The following is an 18,593-nucleotide window of genomic DNA, read 5'->3' on the forward strand; positions in this document are numbered from 1 at the left end:
AGAGCCAGGAGACAATAAACAATAAAAACTGGAGACAGGGATAAACACCTAGCCTAGCATACAAATACGAGAGTGGTATTTTTTCCTCAAACTCCTGGCAAGAAAGCAAATGAGCTTTCTCAGAATGTCAAACTTTTCTTTTAACTCTTTGCTTTTGCACAATTTAAAAACATTAGAATTACCAAAATGCTGAAAGGGCAATTAAAATCAATGTGACATTTTCTCAACGTGGCAAGAAAAGGATGGCTTTCCACAGCAACCGCAAGCAACATTACTGATTTAACTTACCACACATCTGCACTTCAAAAAATACAAGAAAATGCAAGCAAGGCCCAGTAAAGCTAAGACTTTATATTGAGCTCTTAGCTACAAAACAAACCCATTGCAATTCAAGTGCGAAACACACATTCACATACACATATCTTCTCCGATGAATGACTGTGGCAGTAGTGCAAGCATCAGGCATGAGTCAGCGTTCTGGACATTAGTTGAGCTAGTGCATTCGATGTATGGTGCACCAGTGATAGTACTACCGGTGGACTAAGTGAGGAGTACAGTGAGTGTATGGTGGGAGGGAGGGAGGACAGGAGGGAGAGGTGAAAACCGTGTTGTGAGCCATTCTCTATGGAGAAGCCATTCACTGCTATGTGGGAGGTAAAGCTAGTGTTTTTCTATCAGGGTTAGGGGACAACTGCTTTCAATGACATCCATTTAAGAGAGAGATCAGCAGGGAAACCAAATACCTACAAAAGAGAAAAATATGTTCAGGACGATCTCAGTTCACCTCCTCAATGAATGCATTTTAAAAGGACATTGACCCCTAGTCCAGAGTCTATAGAGCAAGGTGGTTTTTGAGGCCAAACCTGGTAGCGATGTGATGGAAACTACGGGGGAGATGCTACTACAGTAGATGTCTGAAGTGACCACTCCAGCACCAATGACAACAGCCAGCAAGTCAGCCCTGTCTCTCAAACCTCGCCCCCTGTACTGAGCCAGGCGACAGTGGAGGAGGAGGAGGAGGAGAGAGGAGGAAGAGGAGAGAGAAATAGAGGTGAGCAGAAGAGGGGGAGGAACAGTAGGAGGTGTTAGTGGACGGCGGGGGAAGAGGAAGGAGATGGAGATGAAAATGGCGGAATAAGCATGGGAAGGAAAGAGGAGAGGGGAGAGTGGGAGGACAGGGAGGAAGAAGAGGAGGAGGAGGAGGATAAAAGCAAGAAAAATAGAAATATGAGAAGGAAAAGAAAGTGGAAACCAGTCGGAAGTAAGTAAGTGTGTAAGGAAGTACTTATTAAGTATATATGTATAAGGCAGATGGAAATTGTGGAGGAAATTGGCATGTATGAACAAGAAATTAAAAGAAGAATGAAAGAAAAGGCAGAAGTAAAAGAGGAAAATAAGAAAGGTAAAAAACTAAATTGAAGAAAACATGCAATGATGCAATGATGGTTAAATTAAAGGAATAGTTCAACATTTTGGGAGTTATTCACTTTCTTCTTGACAGGGTTAGATATGAAAATCACTACCTATCTCATGTCTTGTCGTCACCTTGACGTTGCCAGGCAACCAGGACTAGTTCCAGCACACGTCTGTCTGTAGTTTTTACACTTTACTGTGCGGATCAAACAAACAAGATCATTTGCTGAGTAGTGAGGTTTAGAGGTGGTGTAGGCAGATTTATTTTTTACCTGTGGACAGAGCCAGGCTCGCTGTGTCGGCTGCTTGCTGTAGCCTCATATTTAACATTCAGACACGAAAGTGGTAACTAACTTCTCATCTAACTCGACAAGAAGAAAAATGACAAGAAGTGTATTTTCCTGATGTCAAAATATTCCTTTAAGTATTGGAAATGAGGCAGATAGTAGGATGGCACCGAAACCACTCTTTCATAAAACACACAGATTTTGTCCAATAGTTTGTTAGTGTCTAGACGACATGCTTTATATTTCAGAATTTCTAAATATGGCTTTCTCCGTTTTGGTGCATTCCAGTATGATTGGAGGAGGTTAAATGATAGGAAGGAAGAAAGAGGGAAAAGGAGGTAGAGGGAGATAAGGGAGAGGAGTGCTTAATGTCCAGCTCAATGCATTGAGAAAATGCAGAAGGAAAAAAGAGGGAATTTGTGGGTAAAGACCTGCTTCTTGGGAAAGGGACTGTCTCCTTCCAAGCTATCAACAAAGGCACTCTGTGGGGACACAAGGAAGAGGGGCAATGAGAAACCAGAGGGAGATTAGAGAGAGAGAGAGAGAGAGAGAGAGAGAGAGAGAGAGAGAGAGCCTGTCCAGTCAAAGCTCTACTAAAAAACAACAAGTTTCTCAAAACCGTCTCAGCTCCAATATCATCTCTGGCGTCGCTGACTTACAACAGAGAACCAGTGATGTTGGCACTGAAGAACTTTTGGGGCAAAAGCTGACCCAGCAAAGAGTTAGAGGGTGAGTTACAGAAGGAATTCTACAGGATCGCTTTACTAGAAACAGGTGAAGCTGTTCGACAATAAAAAGGCAAATAATGGAAAAATTAGTCAGAGGCAGCATTCACACTGTAAAGGTACCTAAAAGACGCGTTTGCCTCCTGCGTTACTGAGATAGATAAACAACTGGCACAACACTGGGACTATGTGTATGTTTGAAAAATGCCTTGATTTTGGCTTTGTCAAAAAAAAAACCTGAAGTTAAACGAGTGTGTGTATTTGTATGTGAGAAATAAGTATGTGTAATATGCGTTTTATCCATGCCACGCTACTGATAAGCTCTGAATGTGTGGGGTTGGTGGGCGGAGGGGTCTGTACCCTGCGGCTGCGGCGGCCTCTCTTCTGCTGCTGCTGTTGTTCAATGAGCTCCATGGCAGAGGCGGGGGGCGACGCTGCTCTCATGGCCCTCACCACCTTGATGCTGTCCTCCGGCAGCGGGGGCAGGTTCAGACGCTCACGGCCCCGCACCTTCATCTCCTGGAGCTCCTCAAAACCCCCCAAGGTGAACTAGAAGATAAGGATAGGGACAGAAACACAGTGAGTCAAGGTGCATGTATCTTCATCAGCCAACAAGTCACTATATAGAAGCTTTGAAGACAAATATTATATGGATAGGTAATTGCATTGCCAATGGAAAATTTAAATATGTGCAATTTGTGAGCAAAAGCATGCAAAACTCTCGTTATGGCCCAATAAGTAAATAGCAAACAGGAAGAAATACACACAAACAAATAGATGTACGTGCATCATGTCAGTGTTTATAATGTACTAACCAGTATTGTCTTCCAGAGAAGCAGAAGCACTTTCTTCATGGGGAAGTGTGGGGCATTCATGCTGCAGAACTTGGTCACCATGGTGAAGAGGAGCAGGGCGAAGGGCTCTCCGTTGTACAGAGGTGAACCTGAGGGGTGGCCCAGTATACCTGGTTTTAATTTCATTTATGGTATGAATTTTTCATATACCGCCATACTGTGCCATAACACTGCTGTAACTCTTCTGAATATTTAAACACTTTCAGTATTAAATGTCAGTTTATAGTGTTTATATGACTATTTTAAGATATTTTGTTTTGAAAAGGAAGCAGTTTTTTTTTTTTTTTTAAGTTCTGTTTCTACTACATTGCAGTTTGCACAATACATTTTTTTTACATTCTGATTTCTTCAAAACCTGCAGTAAATACATGACGAAATTACATTTATTTTATATTCTATGTACTCCTGACAGTAGAATAAGCCACTATAAATCTTTATAAAGGTCCTGTCATGCAAAAAAAACCAATACCGTGATATATCATGAAACTGCCAGATTTTTAAGAATACCGTGATATAACTTACATACATGAATATATGAAAGCACCTGTTAAGACATACTTTGCTTTTGAGATGATAAATGATGGGCATGAAGCAGTGATTTTCTGTATTATACATAAACATGGTTAGATCAAAGGAGTAATACATTTATGAAAGTATACAACCACTGCAACACACACACACACGCACACACACACCTAGCTCATTCTTGAAGGCCTCTCTGGCTGCCCTCCACTCAGGTCTGTCATCCTCTGTTTGAACTCTAATGGTCTCCACCATCAGGTACATGATGCTGAGTAGAACTCTGCAAGGACAAAAACAAAAAAAACAGGTACATGATGCTCAGTAGCACACATGACTCAGATTGACAGTATGTGAGTGTGTGTGTGTGTGTGTGTGGTAGGCATTTAACTGGTGCCTGAAACAATGATAATGGGCCGAAAAGGTCTGCAAGTACGAGAGGCGATAACACGATAGAGGAAATGATGAGTAACAATGAAAGGTGAGTGCAACTACTTGAGAGTAGAGGTACGAGAGGAAATGATTTCTGCGCTCTGCCAGGATAATGCACCATCCATTCATAATTATTTGATGTAAGTCAGGCGGTGTTTTGTGCACTAAATGCTTGGTTTACTCAACAAAGCCTTGCACTTTGTTTAAAATTACTATAATGGCTTTCAATTTTGTAGCAGCAATTAAGTGCAAAATCTACTCCCCTAGCCTGTAATTATTTGTAAGTGTTGAAGCTCTGTGTATGTGTGAGTGTGCGTGTCCGTGCAGAGGGGTGTTTTGTTAAAAAAAAAATCAATTCCATTAAGCAGACGCGGATTGAAAATGAACATGAGGGAAAAGGGACAAAGAGCATAATCAAATTTAGATTAGGCGTGTGTGCGTAAATACGTTCGCTGGTGGCCAGACGACAGGAAGGAAAGCATGAGAAATACAGAGGTGAACTGAAAAAGACCAGGACAGGAGCCATAAAATCGCAGAAGGGGAGAGTATTTTTCCTTATTCCTGAAGTGAAGTGAAGTGGAGAAGAATGTGGAGTAGGCTGTGAATGACGTGGTTGTATTGCGTACCTGAGCTCTGTGCTGTCTGCCAGAGAGATGGCAGGCTTCCTCACTGCACTGCTGCATGCCTGGTTGTTACTGCAAAATCACAAGTAAATAATTACATAATTTTATTTGAAAAAAAGGAGAGACAGTCTATGTCTATGTGCACTATAAAAACCATAACGATCCAGAGCTTTTTAAACAAACAACCAGACTCTCATTTTTAATTTGGTGCTTTTTTTCGTGCTTTTTTGTATAACCAGCCAAAACAACATGCATGTGTTTTTGCATGATTAGCTTGCTTACACTACTTTGCTGTGCAGCGTGGTGATAGGCCCGACGGTGCCACGATGCCTCAGAGCAGCTTATGTAACAGCAAAGAAGTGCTGGATCCCAACTGAGGCCGACAGCAGCAGCAACAACAAAGATGACTTGAAGGAGCCGCTGCCGAACCACGTGCTCAACAGAGTGTCTGAAGCATCACAGACTGTGTTCTTGCATTTTAGTCTCTCTCTCTCTCAATGTCTTCATACCCTCACAGACCTCCTCTCACTCCAGTGCCGTACAGAAGACACAGAGGAGTAAGAAGCCGAGGGCCCAGAGCTTTAAACACGGGCAGGTTCTGAGAGAATCTTAATCTTGTAAGCGGGAAAGAAACTCTTTCTGGGCTTGCCTATGACTTCTCAGTAATATGGCAACATCAGGCCTCCCTGCTGCCTATGAAAGACGTCCAGATTTCAAAAGAGAAAAGATACAGACTTCCTTTACTTGAGAAACATACCCACCTCCCTTCCTGTTTTTTGCTACAGGCCCTCACCCAAAGTGGGAAATTTTTAAAGATATGAAGAACTGTTTTGCACCTCTCTGAGGGGCTGACTGCCCAGTCTCTGGCTTTGCTTACCCCTCATGTACCTTTCTTTTACCCTCTACTGTAAATACATGAGCAGCAGCAAGTCTGTAATCTTATCATGCAAGTCCAAGGTGAAAGTGACATTGTAGCATTGTATGAAGTCATTTTGAGTCTCCCAGTAATCTGACAGTTGTTTTTTTTTTTAATCTACTGAAATAGTAAAACTTTGAATGACTCATACGTCCCCAGCCTATTCGGTGTCTCCTACTCACTCTATCTCCATGCTCAGCAGCTCCAGCAGCGCTGTGAAGATGCCCATGTCGTAGAGCAGAAAGACATTGTGTCTGGACCAGTGGAGCACATCCACCTCTGTGTCACACTCATCAAACACTCCTAGGGGGAAAAAAAGAGTTGCATTTTTAGAGAATTTTTTTTGCACTTTTTGGGGGCTTTTCAGGTGATTGACTAACTGAACGCTAATGTGAAACGTGCACCATTTCCTATACATAATCATAATTTTACATCAGTGCAGGAGTAAATAATAAAATGAATGATGGCTAAATACCATTTAGTTCTGGTATTGTGCATGCTGGCTCTACCATGGCTTACTAGGACACTTAAATAGAATAGAGCCATCGTTAATCATTATTATTAACACATTTACTCTTCCTACTATGACAAGACAAAATGTGTGCTGTGAGAAAGGCCTATTGCTGCTTGTGATGTATTGGGCCTACACACCCTGAGCCAGGTAGAGGATGGCCCTGGCCACCTTCAGCCGCTTGTCTCTGTCGGTCACCTCCAGCGCGTCCAGCAGCTTCATCACATACGCCCTCTGCTCCTCCACCGTCAGCTCGATCCACCTCCTGCCTCGAGCTGCAGGAAGGACACAGCAGCACAGGGCAAATTAGAGCAGTGGCTTTTTTCTTTTATTGAGTAAACTGATGACACCCGACAAAGTGGCATATTTAATGGTTATTTCATATTACATAGCAATAACAGCATACAGCAACTACTAAACTATACAATGAACCCAAACAGTGGACACAATAACTGCAGGATGTTTGTTTAAAATGCATTTTGAGCAGATTATTTCAATCATACATACTTAATAGGTTTCCTTTTTGACCAATTCAGTGTTTGAAATGCTGGGATATAGACCTACTATGTATATTTTGTAGGTTTTCTTACACCCCTTAAAATCAAGAAGGCTTCGCGATCCCCCATGAAGCTTTAGTGGTCCCTACTGGGGGTCCTGACCCCCAGGTTGGGAACCACTGATTTAGAGTGTAATTTAGGGCCAGCTTCACCACCTGTAGCATTTCTATCCGTCACACTTAGCCATCTTAGCTTTACTGTAGTTATCATACTCTTTACCCTACCGTAGCTATCATACTTGCTAGCTTACAGTAGTTATCATACTCATTAGCTTACTGTACTTTAGTTAGTAATTAAGTTACACTTATTATCTTATTCTTTATCATAATTGTTAGCTGACCATCATACTCATTAGCTTACTGTGGTTATTGAACTGTAGCTTACTACCATAACATACTTTTTAACTTCCTGTATCATACGGTAGCTAACTTTATTATTATTATGCTTGTTAATTTACTGTAGTTATCACACTGTTAGCTTAATGTAGCTATCATTATCTTTCACAGTCACTGTACTTGTTATCATCTGGTTTTAATACATCATTTACGTGTTTAAGTGTGTATCATGTAGGTTACAGTAATGCTATTGAGAGCAACTTTAAAAGCTAATTGCATGTTTTGCATTTTGGGGTTCCATTGAATTCAGCCATTTTTGGGAATAGCCTAATTTTTGAGTTTTGAGTTTAAGTTTTTCTTTGTAGTGTTTCCTCTCTCTTCACTTTCTGCATGTCATGTCAAACTGTTACCTTGACCTAGATATTCCTAGTAATCATGGTGCCTAAATATAGAGACTGACTGCTGCTTTGATCTGTCATTCGTTTTTAATATTATGTTCAGGCCCACTGCATGTGCTCTGGAAATAGCTGAAAGCTCGAGTGTACAAGTATACAGAGCAGTAATTAACAGTTATTAGGAGAAACCAGAAGTATATACACTAGCACAAACTGAGTCTGACATAAAGTAGATCTCAAACTGATCCAAAAAATACAGCATTAAATAATACACGCCTTCTTTGACAAGGATTCAAGTCTACTTTTTCCCCCACAGTGTAAGTCCTCTATTCTTAGACTGTTCACTTGCTTACGCTGACAGTAATAGGCATTAAGGAGTGTAACATCATGATGATCAGTGGGGCTCAGCTCTTCCTCTACTTAAGATACTCTGACTTGTCTACTCAAGTCAGGAAAATTAAAAATCGCTTTCTAGTTCCAGCGCTGTCTTCAAAATAACTTCCTTTTCTTCAGTGAAAAGCTTAAATTAGACAGGTCATGATAATCACAGTGATTAGGATTTGGAATTTAAGGGTAATGGTGCAAAACATTGATGAGCACATTGTGAGTGGCCCTGATACACACACACAAAAAGCACAAGTCAAACAAGAAAATCCTCTGACAATTGACATACACTGCTCCCTGTACACACACAAATACACACACACACTAATGAAAAGACTGTGATGCAAAGATGCAGCTCTTTGCTCTATCTCTGTAGACCAGCAGCCGGAGAGGCTCTCATCTAATCCTGCTATTCATTACCACTCAGCTTGGAGAGGAGGTGACAGAAAAAGAGGACTGAGCTCGTCTCGCTCTTTTGTCTATAATGTGCGCCACGGTGACTCGAAACCTTTAAGGCTTCTTGCAATCAAATTTTTTGGGGGAATATTTTACTTAGATGCAGACAAAAGCATGATTATTTCTACACAAGACAGCAAAAGAAACACTGTCCTGAAGCATGATCTCTCAATCAGACTGACAATAATTCACTTTGAAAAAAAGCTGCTTTGTTCTTGGTAACCGAACATTAATCATACGGTCAGGATGGCCCCTCCCATCTGTATTTGTGGGGATATTCATTCTTTGAACGGCTTAAAAGAGCAGAGCTTTGATGTGCCTGGTCACCCTCGCCTCACACAGGTCGGCTTAACAAACCACAGCAGCCTACTGGAGAGCAATGCACTTGCACTTCAGAGGTGAGACAACTGAGTTCAACTGAGTGTAAAAAACATCTCTTTTACAGCTTTTAGTGTAAAGTTGAGAAATGAGGACTGGAGAGGTGAAATGGTTTCTGCAAAGCAATTTTGTAATCCTGGGAAAGCAATTAGAGTTTTTTATAGTGGAAGTTATGCCAATCCCTGTTGACCACTGCTTGAAGCCAAAGATGGGCAAAAAATAATCACTTCTAAATTTCCGTAACAAAAAGACCTTTTTCACAGCAGCCACTGAAATAGCCATGAAATTGTAGGGTAAACACAGGTGTCACCAATGATACTAATTAAGCTTTCGCTCCATTTAGTGTAGCAGAGCCTTTCCAGTGAGCACAACATGCACCAAAGCAGCACAAAAACACTAATCTCAAACTGAGAAGAGATGATTTATGTCAGATTACGCATCACTGCTAAAACCTGTGTTTACCCTACAAATTTATGTAAAAATGGCTGCTGTGAAAAAGGTCTATTGGCCTCATACGGAGACCAGCATTCAGATAGAGCTACCAGGTTTGTTACAAAAAGAGTCTGAGTCTCTAAAAAAAGTAGCAATGTACAGCTAGCAATGTAAGCACTGTAGCTAAGGTGGCCCCTGTTTACTTCAGGGCCTCTGACATCAACACTGACTGCTGTAAAGTGAATACGCCTTTACTCTATGTATTTATTCATTTCACGCGGCTACCATCAACACACACTTTGTCGCGTGTGTACTGTGTCAGGAACGTTTTGTTTAGTTCGCCTTCGCCATCTTTTTCAAGCACTAAACTGAAGCCAACAGGGACATTCAGAGCTGCACAAAAGGGCCCCCGTCAGTCAACAGCAGCGGCACTGTTGGAAGAGCCATCAAGGTCTCTGCGATAAACAGCGGCAACAAAGCGCAAGCAGCTCCACTCCACTGGCTGTGGACTCCTTTGTGTTTGATAAGGCACAGCAAAGCAAGGTCTTGGCAGCGCGCGAGTATTTGTGACCTCATTTGGACACACGCTGCACACCGCTCAGTTTTTACTCTCTCTTCCCGTGAGCCGCCGACAGTGAGGGGACCGACACACCTGGTACCCTACAGGTGAGTTAAACACATTAAGGGATGTGCAAAAAGCTTATCCCACAGCCATTTAACAGACCTTATAATCTCTCTTACACACACACACACACACACACAAACACACACACACACACAGTACCATGGCTCCTGAAGTCCTCCTCAAAGTAGTCTCTGTTCAGGGCAAACTCCGGCTCCTCTGTATAACTGTAGAGCTCTGTGAACACAATAGAGAGCAGCAGAATTAGAGCTCAAACGATTAGTCACTTAATCGATCAGAGACAGGTGAACTCCTGCAAACTGTGCTACCCTACAAAAAGAAAAACAAACTTCGAGCTGCTGCCTCCTCAGTGGTGATCTCATCCGTTTCAGGCACAGTGTAACAATTCGTCACGTCGCCGCGCATCTCCTCCTGTTCTGAGAGAAGTCGTTCTTCCCCGACCCCCGAGGAGCTGTAGCTAAAAAGCCGCTATGACTGTCTGTCTGTTTGTGCATGTTTGCCAATGTGACTAACACTCTTGGCAAATCAGCTGCCGCTTGCCATCTACCAGGGGGACAATCGTTTTTGACTTCAATCGGGGTTTCAACGTTTCCCTCTGCACATCACGTGGGAGACATTAGAGGCATTGAAGAGGAGAGGAATCTAAATTATACGCTTGAAATCAACTATTGTTTAAATTATAGTCAGCATTGTTGTATTCTGTTCTTCCATCACTTATGCATCTTTTGGCATTTATAAACCGAGCTCCAAGTCGCACATGAGCTGTAACCAGATACACAGATGCTGGAACAATTTGGCGGTTTTTGCATGTATAATCACAGTGTTTACGATTACTCATTACATTAGTCATACAATGTGTCCCATGTCTGGAAAACATGTCAGGACCAGAAGATGTTGTTCTGTGCCTTCAGCAGTGTGTCAGCTTATTGTCTTTGTTTCTAATTAATAACACTGTAACATGAAACAGCTGACGGAAACCTGAGGAATACAGATGCAGAATTATTTTTCCAATCAATAGCACATTGTGGTCTGTATGCTCAGTAGAAACAGTGGTATTACTGCAGGAACTCTGCGGGTGAAATCTTGTGTCGCACATAACAACCATTCATAATTTTCGCACTCAGTCTGACTCGAGTTGAGTCGCAGGCCTGACAAGTGCATGACAAACCAGATTTACAAATGGCGGTGCTTTGAGGTACATGCTAACATCAGCATCCTAGCACAATGCTAACATGCTGACGCCAAGCAGCAGGTATAATACTTACGTTATAGTTTAGTTTAGTGTGTTAGCGTGCTAACATTAGCAAGGCTGATGGGAATTCCATTCCATTCCGGGTTTTGCAGCTCTTCATAAATTAAAATATTGGAGTAAATTAAAAAATTTGACCTGAGGGTGGCGCTGGAGGAAAAGAGATATTGACCGTGAAAGTCTGCGCAAACGTTCCTGGCAATATATCAAATAGATTTTGAGATATTTCAGTTAACATTTCAAAAGATAACCTCATCAAAAAATTATTTTATATGTTGCACATATTGTAGTAGAGTCACAAAACACCATCAACATACTTTTATTTAACCAGATCAAATCTTTGGAGCATCATTATATGCATTAGTATACTCATTGTAACAGAAAGCACATTGAATGCATTGACTGCTGCGTGACAGAGGCAAACGTCCCTGATGACAAAGCATACATTTTATAGTAATAACATGTCTGGAGTTCTCGCATTTTAGTTAAGTATTACCTGAAAGCTCAGCAGTCAGTGTGTCCGTGTCTCCGTACTCAAACTCCAGGTTGGGAGACTCCATGGAGCTCTGTGAAGGACAAAAACACACATGAGCATATACAGTGTAACGTGACACTGAACACAGCTGATAACACATGTCCTGACACCCACATGCAAACAGATCCTTAAACATACTGCAGCTTGGTCACATTTTGCAACACCTACCACGACTCTGTCCTCCATTTGCAGTCACACACATGCTCACATTCAACTCCACACATCACCCACACACACACAAACACACTCCTCATGCTTGTTTTTTCTCATCATGTGTATTTACTTGAGTTTTGATTGGCTGCTCAATCTCCAGGCAGCGTTGATTAGCCGTTTACATTTTTTTCTCTCAGATCCTCTCGCAGTTACAGATGCGGTCTATGGGCAGCTTTAATTAGCCTGATTAAACAGTTGAAGGATGCTGTCTCTAACAAAGTACCCCATCCAGATGCACAGGTGGAGCAATCAATTGCAGTGGGGAAAGAGAGGCCACAGGAGTCAACATGGCCCCTGTTTCACAGCAGATTAGCTGCTGTATCCAACTGAGGGTCTCTGACTTTAGCCTCACCCTGTGATTAGCACGTGCACAGGACACAGACTGCACATGTTAAGTTTCTATAAGCACACTCACTGGCTACATGCAATCGGACAAACACAACTCTTTTCCTATGAAAGAAAAGACAAGCCTTGTTTTTAGCTTCATGACAAAGTGGTATTTGATGGATTTTGAATGGGTTTCAAAACTTTTACTGAAGAGCATGTGATCCATATACACACGCACACACAATTTAGAGCATAACCTTAGACCGAGACAGGCAGACACGCTCACACAGCAACGCAGATTGTTGATAATGTGAAACTAATTCTTCCCTTTCAAAATAGAGAAGCAGGCAGTATACAGTATATATGATCACAACATCACTAATAGTGCTAAATGAAAAGGCCTTAAGGTTAAAAAAATAAGTCTTGGTCCATATTTCTGGGAAACGGCTTTCATTTACTGCTCAGCTTTGTGGTAACTGGTTAATGTTTGATCATAAAATACAGCTACTGGACAGATTGACATTCTGTACAGACTTTCACGGTCTCCAGAGGATGAATCCTACTGACTTTATCCACGGACTTCCTCTATCGCAACCATGAGGTTAACATTTGTGGTATGGAGTGGAGGGGAGTGACTTGCTAACTATTGTATGAATTGTAGGGCTGTAGGAAAATATTGATACACTTGATAAACTGGATTTTTGTTTTGTGATGTTGTATCGATCTTCAAACATTCGTTTCGATAGATTTTTGTGTTTAAAGCCCCAGCCGCTAGATAGCTGAAGGCTACAATGTCGGATGTTAAAGGGACTGTGATAAATAAATGCAGATTCAACAGTCCTGGCTGTAAAACCTTTATTTTATTCATGTTTTTGTGTGTACTTTATACTAGGATTTCCTAAAACTTGATTAAAAAAAAATCTAAATATATCGCCTTGCTTGCTGTATCGCAATATATTGCAATATATTTGACTTGTAACCTCTGTATCATGATGCGTATCGTATCACCAGGTTCTTGCCAATACACAGGCCTAATGGATTGCCATAAAATGTGGTAAAGATATCCATGTCTTCCTCAGGATGAACTGTAAAACATTCATCTAGCACCAACATCACCTTCAAAATGTTAAACTTGTCCAACACTTGTCCAAAACACCAAAAACCAATGACATTCCCACCATCCTAAGCTGGAGACTCCCATTTTCAGTATTGTGAAGTGGACAGTGCATAAAGAGTTACAGTAAGACCTTGATAGTGTAATATGTGACTGCTGAACAGAGTGGTAACAGGTAACATGACAGTAACATACAGTATAACGATATTAGGATACAAGTGTAACCGGTTTAACCTGTGCCTGGAACAAACTGAAGAGTAGGAAGAGAATTAGCCTGGTTACTAAAACGTTCTTGTTTTCATCTCTTTATCCTTCGGGTGGGGGATGTGAACTGATGAATTGTTCCTACTGGGGTGATTAAAGATTCATTTAATGTTAATGAGAATAAAAAAAAAAACCCTCCTGGCAGCACTGGAAGTCTCCAAGCTGGGAGTGTTGGATGTGTTTAACCCTGCGAAAACTGCCCCAGGGCCAGGAATGTAAATAAGGATGTGCTCTGAGTCAGCTGTCCCTGTTAAACAACCCTCATGTAACTGTCTCCTATAAATACCTGCTACAACTGAGTCAACATTAACTGGAATACACAGGACGTCAGCCGGTAGTTTGTTTATGACACAGAGCCAAAAGCAATGAGATTTGATGTCATTACCGCGCTCTAGACCAGGAAATGAGAACCACTTAGGAACGCGGGTGGTTCAACAAATTGACCCACAGCTTTGGAGTGCGAGTGAGGAAAGACAGTGGGTTTTTCTGAGCAGGTGCTGCCTCAGTTTCACTTTTAAACTCACTCTGAAATGTAAAATCATTTGATAATGTACAATCAATGACAATTAAGAGTCAGTAATGTGTAACAACAAGCTCTGTTAAGTGGGAGCCCTGCCACTGTGCCTTCCTATAAGGAACAACCTGCGATATACAGCAGCTATTACAGACTTGCTGTGTGATATAATCTGTGCTGTAGGCGGCTATTCCAACACCAACATTCATCCACTGCTGCCACTGCACAATCCCTTCCCATTCATCCTACTGTTGGCTCAGTCTGTTAAGAAAATAAGGCTGAGACTGCCAATGTGTTCATTATTTTTTGATTAATTTAATATTTGTTTAGGCTTTAAAATAGTAATTGATAATAGTGAGAAATGCCCATTCCCAGAGCCCAAAGGGACAGCTTCAAATTTCTTGTTTTGTCCAACAGAGCATCAAAGTAAAACACGTTGCACACAGCTCTTATCCATTATACCATTCATTTTCATCCAAAGACTTCAAGACTGTCTATTTTCACCTCTTTCATCTCTCTACACTTAAATAACGTGAAATAATGTCTAAGTATATCTTAAGTTGACCATAAAAACATCCCTCTTTTGACTGATTTGACACATAAATGTCAGACAGAACTCTCTAAAGTCTGGGGAAATAATGTGGCATTGACTTTGAGACTTAAAATCTATAACAGAATGTCAAGATTACAAATTGGGTGCATAGAAAATTAATATAACTCTCAAATGAAATGTTGTTTTTGGTGAAAGAAACTATCCAACCAACAGTATAATGATAAATGAGGCTGCAACTTTCTTGTTTTATTAACAGTTTATTCTATTATATGTCCGATAGCTGTTTCAAAATTTCTTACAAATTGCTTATTTTGTCTAACCAACAGATCATTATGCAATGTATCTATTCAATTTGCAAGTATATGAAATAGAGAAAAGCAGCAAATCCTCACATTTGAAAAAATGTTATTTGAAAAATGTTTGAAATTATTAATTGATTGTCAAAACAGTAGAACTGATAAGAATCTGGCAATATGATACATATCGCGACACAGGGGTTACGATACAATATATTGTGATACTGTAAGCAAGGTGATACATTGAGATTTTAAAAATTCTAATTTTATGAAAACTGTAGTATAGTATAGTATAAAGGACACCACCATGTGTATTAAATCATATAAACACAGTCCCTGTAACATCCAACATCATAAAACATCTTCAAAAATTGCAACACTCAAGAGTATCAATATTCTCTTAGACCCCTACAAAACAGTTCTGTTTGAATCATCAACTAATGGTTTCAGCAGCAAATCCTCACATTTGAGAAGCTGGAACCAGAGCGTGTTTGACTATTTTCTTTGATAAATGACTTGAACGCGATTACGTGGCTATCAAAGTTGTTGTCAATTACTTTGAACTGATTCATCGGACAAGCGGCCTCATCCATCATCCATCTGGTGAAGAGCCCACTGTCACCCAGGGGACTGAAACTGAAGTGCAGATTGAAGTCAAGTCCAAATCCAACTCAGATGTTTCTTTAATTCTCCATGAACATCAACCCTGCCTGTCCATCTCTCTCCCTCTCTCCTTCATTTTCTCACCCAGTCTCCCTCCCTCCTGTCTCCTCTCTCTGCCGCCAGCTGATAACGAAACGCCGTCCTCGCTCCAAACTGGCACCGCTTCTGTGCTCCCACACTCTGCGCCACATCGGTGTGTGCAAACACTGGGCACAGTGTCAAGGCAAGGCCACCCCCGCTCCTACCAACATATGCCACATAGACAAGAGATGGCTGTTCTACCCAGCATAAATAACGGACAATTTACATACATGGATGAATCAGGTTCGAGGTTACAGACAGAGTGCAGTGGCCAGCGAGGCACCAACATCAACGCATGGCTCTGACGTTAAGTGCTTTCAGCGTCTATGTCATTGAAACCCCCCTCCCCAGATCCCTACCAATCCCTCGTCCCAGAATCCAACGGCTGGGACGTGAACATGCTCCAATTCCCTCAAAACCATTCAATGTGCTCACACAGAATCACACACATGTATGTCAAGGGGTGTTGTTGACTGGATGTTTTGGCCTGGAGGACAGATTTGACTGCTGAACGTTTTTAGTGTATCTGGGGCTGTGCAACTCAGGAATGAAAACCTATCATGTTCTAATTTTTTCATGAGGGGATGAATTATAGCTGCATGGCACTAGATTATGAGACTGAATACGAGCAGAGAAGCAGAGAAGACTTACCGGTAAAACTGGATCTGTGGGTACAGTATGTCTCGGCCTCTCAGACCGGACAAAAGGAAATTGATCTAGCTTTTATTTTTTCCCCCCAATCAATTCTTTAGTCAATAAAATGTCATAAAGTAGCCAAAAATAAAAAAAATAAATGACGTCCAAAACACAAAGATATTCAATTTACAGGGATATAAAACAGATAAAAGCAGCAAATCATCACATTTGAGAAGCTGAAAAGCAGCAAGTGTTTAACATTTTTGCTTGAAAAAGGACTTAAATGACTAAGTCCGTTGGTTATTTCAGCTCCAGTTGTCAATTACTCGTATTGTCAGTTGAGGCCCTAAATCAGTCATTAATAGCAACATGTAAAACATTCATTCAGCTAGAGCTGATCAGTCGATTAATCGATTAGTCCCTCGACAGAAAATTCATCTGCAACTGCTTTAAAGATCGATTAATGGTTTCAGTCAGGCAAAAATGCTCGTTAATGTGAGGATCTCTCTGCTTTTCTTTGTGATATATGATCTTAAACTGGATGCTTTGGGTTTGGACTGCTGCTCTGGTAAATTTAACAATGTGAATAAGTAAGGTTGGGATCTTCATCGCAACAATAATTTAATAATAATTAATCAATGATGAAAATGATTGGTAGTTGCTGCCTTAAATGAAAGTAGAGTAACTGCTATTCTAAGCACAAACATGATCAATGTCAATGTAAGGCTGCAGCTCTTCATTATACTCACTGTGTGATCTGAAGAACATTTACTGCGCATGCTATAAGAAAAATGTGTAAAACAATGACAAATGTCCAATGTAAAGTCTTCAATTGGTTACTTAAACCCATTTTTGATCATATAAAATGACAATTTGTGCCTTTGTGAAGCCTTAACCTGCAAATGTTTACCATGATAAAGACTAGTGAACTGTCAAAATTGAGAGTGAGTTGATTTTTAGTCAACAGAAGTGAAGGACACAAGCCAATGTCAGCCATGAGGGATCCGGATAAACAATTTGTGGGATGATTACCAAAAAAGAATGAAAATCCAGAACTATGATACCAGTACAACACCCAGATCGGTTTGGTGGTGGTGGTCCTGGTCCTGGTCCTGACAGCAGCAGTCCCATTTCACCACCTGCATTCTCCACGCTGAGCACCGCTGTAGGATTACTGCTGGGTTATTTATAGGAGCCGGTTGCCAAAATAACACCTCGCTGTCTGCCTGCCTGCCTGTCTGCATGCATGCACGCTTTGGAGCCAAGACAGCGACTGACTGCATGGAAAGGACATCCAGCAGGACCCAAAGCTCCCCAGCAACAACAACAACACACACACAGACACACACCTCCAGTGCGCTCCTATACCGTGAGCTGTAGTAGCCCACTGTACACAAACACCTCTCCCGATTTACCTCCGACTCCTTCTGCTGATCCTTGAACACATCTTTCCCTTTCGGCCTCTGTCTGTCGCCGTTATCGTTAAGGTTATTAATGATAGGTACCTCCATGTCCTCCGCCTGCATCATTCTCTCTCGGTCGGCTCACTTCCTCCTCCGCGGGTAGTGCATACCGGTCCGGTGGAGAGCTGTGACTGCACCGCACCAGGAGGAGCACCGGCTCCGGAGCCCAAGTTGAAGATCTCCTCCTCCTCCTCCTCCTCCTCCTCCTCCCCCTCCTGCTGCTGCTGCTACTCCCCCAGTCTGTTTGGTTCGCTGTCCCTGTGCGCCCCGAGAAGGCGGGGTTAGAGAGTCATCGTGACAGCAACGAGGGGCGTCAGCTGACCACATAAAAGTGAAACGGCGAGGTGTGACACAGGGTCAGCGTACTTGTGTGGAGGGCTGAAGGAGGACTGATACACACATATTAAAATAAGCACGACTATTTTGAAATCCCTGACTTTACTTGAATGTCAGTAAATGAATGTTACTGGCAGAAAATAGTGCTGATATCAGTGGTTAGCCAAGAATTAGATTAATTTGACTAATAACATTAATCATTTATTCTTATATATTTATCTATTTTCTGTAGCTAAAGATAATACATTATTATGTAGTGAAATAGTAAATGCACAATTTCCTGTGAATCCCTTCTGTGTTAGGGCAATATGAATGGCGGACTCCGCCACTGACCTAAACCATAATGTTAAATACAGAATGTAAACACACTGAATGGCTATTGCTGAAAAATAATGCAGAAAATGGGCTCTTTGGTCATGAAAGTTTTAAGATCGTAACTTTAAAGCTGTCAGAGCAACATTAGGCAGGTTAGTGCATTCTGTAAAGTAC

At 41.4% G+C, this 18,593-nt stretch overlaps 1 protein-coding gene across 3 annotated transcripts in view; it reads right to left on the bottom strand.

Annotated features, from left to right (window-relative positions):
- Window positions 1–17,995, bottom strand: part of strip2 (striatin interacting protein 2) — a 26,967-nt gene extending 8,972 nt beyond the window's left edge. Inside the window, exons 1-10 of one of the 3 annotated variants that reach the window (XM_035674002.1) lie at window positions 17,811–17,994; window positions 11,606–11,675; window positions 10,002–10,076; window positions 6,421–6,555; window positions 5,952–6,072; window positions 4,857–4,925; window positions 3,975–4,081; window positions 3,241–3,368; window positions 2,786–2,974; window positions 2,132–2,182 (exon numbers count right to left, since the gene is read on the bottom strand). In XM_035674002.1, the coding sequence (XP_035529895.1) occupies window positions 2,132–2,182; window positions 2,786–2,974; window positions 3,241–3,368; window positions 3,975–4,081; window positions 4,857–4,925; window positions 5,952–6,072; window positions 6,421–6,555; window positions 10,002–10,076; window positions 11,606–11,675; window positions 17,811–17,834 (969 nt within the window). In that variant the 5' untranslated portion in view covers window positions 17,835–17,994. Of the gene's footprint in view, window positions 1–2,131; window positions 2,183–2,785; window positions 2,975–3,240; window positions 3,369–3,974; window positions 4,082–4,856; window positions 4,926–5,951; window positions 6,073–6,420; window positions 6,556–10,001; window positions 10,077–11,605; window positions 11,676–17,720 lie in introns of all 3 variants that reach the window. The other 2 variants (XM_035673986.1, XM_035673994.1) reach the window with 2 other exon arrangements.
- Between the last annotated feature and the right edge of the window lie 598 nt (window positions 17,996–18,593).

Source organism: Morone saxatilis, unplaced genomic scaffold (assembly GCF_004916995.1).
Source record: "Morone saxatilis isolate NCDOM2014 unplaced genomic scaffold, NCSU_SB_2.0 Contig10, whole genome shotgun sequence".
NCBI lineage: Eukaryota > Metazoa > Chordata > Actinopteri > Moronidae > Morone > Morone saxatilis.